Raw genomic sequence first — 8,476 nt, 5'->3', positions numbered from 1 at the left:
GTCTGTGGGCTGTCTCCCTGCTCTCTTGATGGTTTCTTTGGCTTTGGAGAAGCTTGTCAGTTTAATGAGGTCCCACTTGTCTATCTTCTCTCTTATGGCTTGTGGGTTTCAGGTTTTGTTCAGGAGTTGGATGCCAGTTCCGATTTCCATGAAGGTATGTCCTTCATTTTCTAAGTTTCTTATGGTTTGAGGTTTTACATTTAGGTCTCTGATCCATTTGGAGTTAATTTTTGTGTATGGGGATAGATCGGGGTCCTGTTTCAATCTTCTGCATGTGGTCAGCCAGTTTTCCTAGCACCATTTACTGAATAGGTTCTCTCCCCAGTGGTAGGTGGTGGAGGCTTTGTCAAAGATGAGTTGGTTGAGAAATTGAAGTTTTGCTTCTGGAATCTCAATTCTATTCCATTGATCTATATGCCTGTTCCTATACCAATACCAAGTTGTTTTGATGATTGCAGCTTTATAGTAAAGTTTGAAGTCTGGTAATGTGATACCATCTGCTTTGTTTTTTTTGCTGAGGATTGTTCTGGCTATTCTTGGTCGTTTGTTTCCATATGAATTCCTATGTTGTTTTTTCTAGGTCTGAGAAGAATGTTGCTGATAATTTGATGGGTATTGCATTGAATCTGTAGATTACCTTAGGTAAGATGGATATCTTCACAATGTGGATTCTTTCAATTCATGAGCATGGGATATTTTTCCACTTGTTTGTGTCATCTTTGATTTCCTTGAGCAGTGTTTTGTAGTTTTCATTGTAAAGGTCTTTCATATCTCTGGTTAGGAAGATGCCAAGGTATTTCATTTTTTTTGTGGCTATTGTGATTGGAATTGTGGTTTTTATTTGGGTTTCTGTTTGTTTATTATTGGTGTAAAGAAATGCAATTGTCATTTGCACATTTATTTTTATTTATTTATTTATTTTGAGTTGGAGTCTCACTCAGGCGCCCAGACGGGAGTGCAGTGGCCGCTCCCGGCCACCGCAGCCTCTATCTGCTGGGCTCCGATGATCCTTCTGCCTCAGCCTTCCATCCGCATTTATTTTATATCCTGAGACTTTGCCAAAGGCCTTTATCAGTGTAAGGAGGTTTTTGACAGATTCTCTTGGGTTTTCAAGGTACACAATCATGTCATCTGCAAAGAGAGATAACTTGATTCCTCTTTTCCTATTTGGATACCCCTGATTACTTCTCTTCTCTGATAGCTCTAGCCAGGACTTCCAATACTATATTGAACAGGAGGGGTGAGACTGGGCATCCTTGTCTTGTTCCAGTTTTCAGGGGAAATGGTTCCAATTTTTGTCCATTTAGGAGTATGCTGGCTGTGGGCTTCTCATAGATGGCTTTTACTATTTTGAGGTATGTTCCCTGTATACCTAGATGTTCGAGGGTTTTTATCAAGAAGGGGTGCTGCATTTTATGAAAAGCTTTTTCTGCATCTAATGATATAATCATGTGGTTTTTGTTTTGACATCTGTTGATGTATTTAATTACATTTATGGTTTTACGAATGTTGAACCAGCCTAGCATCCCAGGGATGAAGCCTACTTGGTCATGATGGATGATATTTGAGATGTGTTGTTGAATCCGGTTTGCTAGGATGTTGTTGAGAATTTTAGCATCTATGTTCATCAAAGATATTCGCCTGTAGTTCTCTTTCTTTGTTGGGTCTTTACCTGATTTGAGTATCAGTGTGATGTTAGCTTCATAAAATGATTTGGGGAGAGTTCCATCTTTCTCAATCGCCTGGAATGCCTTCAGTAGGATTGGTAGTTCCGGGAGTTGGAAGTCTGAGATCAAGGTATTGAAGGTTTGGATTCTTCTGAGCCTTTCTCCCTGGCTTGTCAGTGATCATCTTTTCCCTGTCTCTTCCTTTGTGTCTCTGTATCCTAATATCCTTTAGGGGGAGTTGAGGAAGGGAGGGACACAATTCAGTCCATAATGTTGTTATTTATTTTTAATGACAAGATTAATATGATGAGGTAAATTTTTGTGAATTATTAATGGTTATTATAAACTGTTATAACATTTAAGGAACTATGGCTGTAAATTAAATGGGAGAGAATATAAAAAATTATAGATGAATTAGTGCCAGTTTTTTTATCACCACTGAAAAAGTGTCTCAAACTCCATGATCTATTGACATGGCCTATTTGCATATAAAGAATAGTATCTTTTGTAAATATTAATAAAACATCAGTATCAAGTCAAATATTTAAAGAACTATTAAGTGAAGAGAGATTATAATTAAAGGGATAGAATTCAAAGTGGGTAGAGATACAAAGAAATTTGCTCACTGATACTTAGAACTCTCTATGGTGAAATGTGCAGTCCTGGAGTGTGGTTAGTTCTTTGTAAATGAATTTGTTGTGCTCCTGTAGAAGAAATTTATGCATTGTTGAGTGTGGTTTGGAGGGTGATTGTTTATTTTTCGGCTCTAAGAGTTTTTAAGTGTAATGTGGTTTTTTTTTTTTTGTCTTTAGAAGAGTTGACAACTTACCTTTATATAGTGAAAACAGCAACAGTTAAAATTATTTCTTAATACTTTAAGATATAGATTAATCATCAAAAAATGTAATTACATTGAATATTCTAAGGACTACATTGTTATTTCTTTTCCTTCTCCCTCTAGTGGGCAGAAAATATTTTTAAAATACAGCATGGAAGAGTTTCTTACTCTCAGGTGTATGGTAATATACAGTCTCAGCTTTTTTAAAAATTAAAAAGTGTTAATATTTCAAAATCATTAAAGAAAATGCTGTATCTCATTCTAGGCAAAAGAGTGGATCCTTCAATGTTGAAGATGTTCTTACCAGCTTTGATAATACAGGAAATGTTTGTAAGTTCTATACTCATTCTATATTTAGTGTTTTAAAAAGTGAATTGATAGTTGGTGTGTTTTTTCTTACTAATGTTTATTTACTCATTAAAGGTGCATATGTGTATTTATATACTTTCTAGACATGTATCCTTTAACTTCAAAATAAGCTTCCTATAAGATGCACCTACTAAATGGAGAACCGCAGTTTCTATACATTGCCGGGATGTGTGTCTGTACAAGACAGAATGTAGGTCAGAAGGAACACTGGACTCTCCGATACTGTTGCTTTGTTTCTTGTTCCCATTTTGGCCTTGGTTAATTCAACAGAAGGGCTGTTTCCTCCTCCTTTGCTGTGTTTTGGGTGCTCTCTTTGCCACTCTATGAGTCTTCACTCTCTCACCATAGAATAAACCCAGAAAATGTTCTCCTTGATGCTAATATACTTTGATGCCAGAGTGTTTTTGTTTTATACAGTATTATGATATTATAAAAATATATTGACTTTTCATTTAAGCCTTGACCTTTCATCTAAGCCATAGATTTCTTTTCACTGAGAAAATTACTTATAATGCTTAAAATGCTTAGAATTCTTATAATTAGTTTCATATGAGGAAATATATCAACCAAGGCTATCTTTATGCCATTGAATTAAACAACATACCATGATAGGAGCTGTGCACTTTTTAATATTTTTTTTGCATAGAATATTTCTCTTAAGATAGTGAATTATCAGTGAAATATTCATTTTACATGTAATACTATTACATAAAAATAGTCCTGTAATACTTTTCTCTCAAAAGAAATTTCAGAGCTGTAACTAATGTCTAAATTTAAATAACATATTTTACTAACACTGTAGTTTTATTAAATGTGTGGATTTGTATAAAATTATATCCTGTAATAGGTAATACTTTTGTTCTTATGTCTACGTTATGACAAGCTTTTAATTTTATAGAAAAAACTTCCTATTTATGTATTGGGTCACTAAGGAATCTATGAATATCCTAAGATTATTCCAGAATATTTTAAATAATGCAGGTTCTGTTTCATGGATAGTGACAGGTGTAGTTTCTGCATGTTGGCATTTTACTGGAATCTTTCCCACTTAGGAATATCTCATATTTGTTACTTGGCAAGACCTGGGCAAAAGATGCTAATGATGGTTGAGGAGACATTCTCCTTTAGTTCTGGGGTAATGTTAAGTGTCGTTAAGTCAAGCTTATGCGTACATAACTTGAGAACAGGATCCTAGAATGTTAAATGCAGAATTTCTAATGCAGTGACATAAAAGTCTAGTATTGTTCCCAGTTGACTCAGTATGAAATAGGGCCACTAGCTGGCAGCATTATGTAAAATAAAAATAAATTCCTAAAGGTCTGGATTATCATTTTAGGCACGAATAACCTATCCTTCTATAACATTTTTCTCCCATCAACTTATGTCATACCCCACACCTCATTGTAGCTGTATTAACAGACAGAGAGGTTGCATATTAAGGATATTTTTTCACTGCTGTCTATTGTTTGGTAGAAAGATTTGAGACTTTGAAGTGATACCCACCTACATCTGAATACTGGCTCTGAAGTTCATCTGAGCAATTTGTATCATCTCCATGAGCCTCAATTTTTTTCATCTCTTAGGACTGGATATAATGTATAGAAGGTGTATAAAATGCTGCATGCCTCAGAGTTGACAATAAGTGGAAGCTCTTTATTAAGTATTACTGGTGATGAGTACCTCTAAACCTTCTTTCAGTTTTTTTCTAATATAAAATATAATATTATAAAGGGTATTCTGATTTCTTAAATGATCTTGATTGAACTAACAAGGCAGGAAAATTAGAAAAAAATGACCAAAATAGTAACTTATTAAGATCTCTTGTCATAAATATAGTCTCAAAAACCTGTAACAGAAGTGATCACAAAAATTAGGCATATTAAAAATGTTGTTCAGTGCACCATTTATATTTATATTTACTCTTTATTTTAAAATAAAAGTCTGTATTGATGTTTCTCTTAATGATAAATTGATAAAGTCCTGTTTAAATAAAGTAAATAATGATTATAACTTTTATATAATTTTGAGCATAAAGGGATCATGGATTGAAAAATTGGTTTTTCATTTGCCTCAAAAATTTTATTTTAGTATGCTAATAGTGCTATTAAGTTTGTGACTGGAAATCCCAGCAGAGGGCGCCACAATCATAATTCTGTCTCACATTTCAATATTAGAATAAATAACTCAAATAATAATCATATGCTTTCACCATGTAAACATATACAGATGTGTTTAAACATTTTCATTTTATTTATTTCTGATACATTTGATATATTCAGAAATTGTTAATGGAAAAAATAGATTTTTCTTTACTGATTTTTGAGTCCAATTTGGTTTTTTTTGCTTTATATTTTAAATGTCAGTTAAATTTGTGCACTTTTAGCTTTAGAAAGGAGTAGTTTTAGTCTTGCTAACCTTGACAGAGTGAAAATTCTGAACTGATAAATCACCATGGGAGTACACTGAAGGTTATCTAGAATTAGGAAACTTGTTTCAAATAGTATGAGAGAACCAATAGATGGAATTATCCATTTATTTTAGAATTTGCAGATTTATATTGCTTCCTGATAATAGAAAAATAGGAATAACAGCTTAATTAAAATATTTTATAGTCCCCAAACCTGATAAGTGCACATATAGAAAACATAATATATTCATGGCTTAGTAAAAACCATTAATCTCAATTTTAAGTTAATTTGAAAAATCAGGGAATGATTGTATTCATTATAAATTTTCAAAGATGAAAGGATTAGTCGTACTTTCTGGATTTGTTTATGCTCTAACCAGAAAGATATGGGAAACACATTTTTAGTTTTGAAAAATAAATGAAACTCTAGCTAGCTTCTAATTTCCTGATATATTAGAAAATATTTTTTGTATTTACTTTTTTTGTTTAGAAGTGTTGTGTTGACCTGAAAAGTATTTTATATTTTTGAAATATACTTTCATTCCTTGAATTTCTTTGAATGTTGTTAGAATTAAAACAAATATCCCACAAATTCATAGAAAAAGACAACTGTAAACTTGTAAGAGAAAGCATAACCAAAAAATAGGAAGAGGTATTTTCACAAAAGAAATACCAATGTTCTATAAATGTATTACCTTACAGAATCATTTCTGTGTATTGATTTATTGCTTTATAGTACGTGACCCCCAACCTTCTTTTATAAATTTATATTTGCTTTTATAGAAGATAACTATTTTGGAAGTCAAGCTTCCTTTTTGATTACCTTTAACTAGGGATAGGTAGGCATATTTCATTCTTTGGTTTCTATTACTGAAGAACCTACTTCCTTCTAACATATCAAAGCTGCCTAGTCGAGAGTTTGTGCCTGCTATTGATTGATTCATCATGCCTGGAAAGAAATGCTGGCAAGCTACCTAGGGAAAAGTATAGGGTGACATCCTTTACCTCCAGCAAGATACTTGCTGCCTGTGTGTCCTATGACATGTCACTCAGATTCGTTGGGTGGCAAGGGAGTGCCGTTTGTGAGCATTGCAGCAGCTTTCTTGCTGCTGCCTTTTATATTTTTTATTTTTACTGTGGGCAGTCTCCTTTCTAGCTAGTCCCCTGACCTCTAGTCAAAGAAGCCCCACCGTGCTGTCTCTTCCAAGATAATTTTCTTTTTCTCCAAAGTCGTTTCTTTCCTCTACTGAAATGAATTTTTAAAAATATAATTCTCTTCAGGATTTAGTTGATCCAAATTTGGATGTCATAGTGTCTAACACAACTATTTGGTATTTATAAAATATTACCCATGCTTGGGGGTATTGTAAGCTTCATTTGTATCTTTATTTCTTTTAAGCACACCATCCTTTGTTTGGTAGTATAGACAGATGAGCTAATACTTCTCATGTAATTTATTCTAAAAATGTGTACAATATAATATGTATAAACCTTTAAAAGATAATAAATATATCATTACAATAATAGTGTGATGTTGATTCCTGGCAAATATTGCAGATTAAATTTGGGAAATGGATTGGTAAAGCCCCTTCCACCATTCTTTGAAAACATTTTTTTTTCTCCTGGTTGGACTGCATGACAGGACACTGTGATATTTCATTGTCTCCTGGCGAGATCTATAGACCTTCTGAAAATATACTCTTAGGTGTGACAATGATGATTTCTTTTCTCCAGTGGATCCTAGGGCTGACCTAGACTTTTGACGCACACAGTTATCATCTTTGCTTCCTAGTGGTCTGATAGCAAGACCTGTTTGCAATGTATCTAAAACTGATTTCTTTTGGGCTAGTTACCAAATATTACTGAAGGAGAGACTTTTATTAAAATAAAAGCCAGATGCAGATGCCTGTAGTCCCAACTTCTTGGGAGGCTGAGGTGGGGGGTAATTGCTTGAGCCCAAGAGTTCAAGCCAGCCTGGGCAACATAGCAAGACCACTTCACTTTAAAATATGTATATGTATATATTTATCTTTTCTGGTTTCTTTAGAGGGAAAAACAAATTTTTTAAAAAGAAAAAAAAAGTCAGCATTTTCACTTTCTACCTGTGTTTGGGAAACCAAAGGTAATAGCTTCTTGGGAAACATTGTCCAAATTTTTAGTCTTTCTCTTTCATTGTAATTGTGTTAAATAGTTAGGGTCTTTAATATTGATGAAATTATCCAAGTATCAAGAATGTTAGTTTGGATTTTAAAATGTTATTCTCGTTCAAATAAAGGCATATATATGTATGTGTGTATATATAATCTATATACATATATATATCACATATCTGTATCTATATACACATATACACATATATACATATACACAGTAGTTTGATTAAAAATGAGAAAATTTGAACATTTATGAATCATGGCTCAGTTTTTATTTTTATTATTTTTTATTTTTATTTGTTGAGTTGGAGTCTCACTCTGTCACCCAGACTGGAGTGCAGTGGCTGCTCTCCTCCACCGCAGCCTCGACCTGCTGGGCTCTGGCGATCCTTGCACCTCAGCCTTCCAAATAGCTGGAACTGCAGGCATGCACTACCACGCCCGGCTAATTTTTGATTTATTGTAGAGATGTGGTCTCACCAAGTTGCCCAGGCAGGTCTCGAACCCGCGGGGCCAGGCAATCCACTCACCTTGGCCTCTCAAAGGCGCGGGATTACAGGCTGAGCCACCGAGCCAGGCTATTGCTCAGTTTTTAAACGAGTATGGTCATAGTAGGAACATGGGATATGAAGTTCAGGTTTTAGCTCTGTACGTTTTTAGCTATGTGATTGTAGACAAGTCTTTGAACAAATCTTTACTTCGTATATAAAACTGAATTAGAAACAGAACTGCCTTGGGTGGTGAACATAATATTAGAGAATGTGACAATACTATGTAAACTGTAAATAATATTTTTATTTTTTTGTTTTATTTTATTTTCTTTTCTTTTTTTGAGTTGGAGTCTCACTCGGTCGCCCAGACTGGAGTGCAGTGGCCGCTCCCGGCCGCCGCAGCCTCGACCTGCTGGGCCCCGGCGATCCTTCCGCCTCCGCCTTCCGAGGAGCCGGAACTACAGGCGCGCGCTACCACGCCCGGCTGATTTTTTTGATTTATTGTAGAGATGAGGTCTCGCTGCCCAGGCGGGTCTCGAACCCGCGGGCTC

At 34.6% G+C, this 8,476-nt stretch overlaps 1 protein-coding gene across 1 annotated transcript in view; it reads left to right on the top strand.

Annotated features, from left to right (window-relative positions):
* The window catches only part of CAMKMT (calmodulin-lysine N-methyltransferase), a 427,363-nt gene that overhangs the window by 18,288 nt on the left and 400,599 nt on the right, over positions 1–8,476 (top strand). Inside the window, exon 3 of the mRNA XM_008050222.2 lies at positions 2,771–2,835. Coding sequence (XP_008048413.1) covers positions 2,771–2,835 — 65 coding nt within the window. The remainder of the gene's footprint in view (positions 1–2,770; positions 2,836–8,476) is intronic.

This window comes from Carlito syrichta, unplaced genomic scaffold, assembly GCF_000164805.1.
Source record: "Carlito syrichta isolate Samal-C Ts95f unplaced genomic scaffold, Tarsius_syrichta-2.0.1 Scaffold143284, whole genome shotgun sequence".
Lineage (NCBI taxonomy): Eukaryota > Metazoa > Chordata > Mammalia > Primates > Tarsiidae > Carlito > Carlito syrichta.
This window is presented reverse-complemented; position numbering and strand designations above follow the sequence as displayed.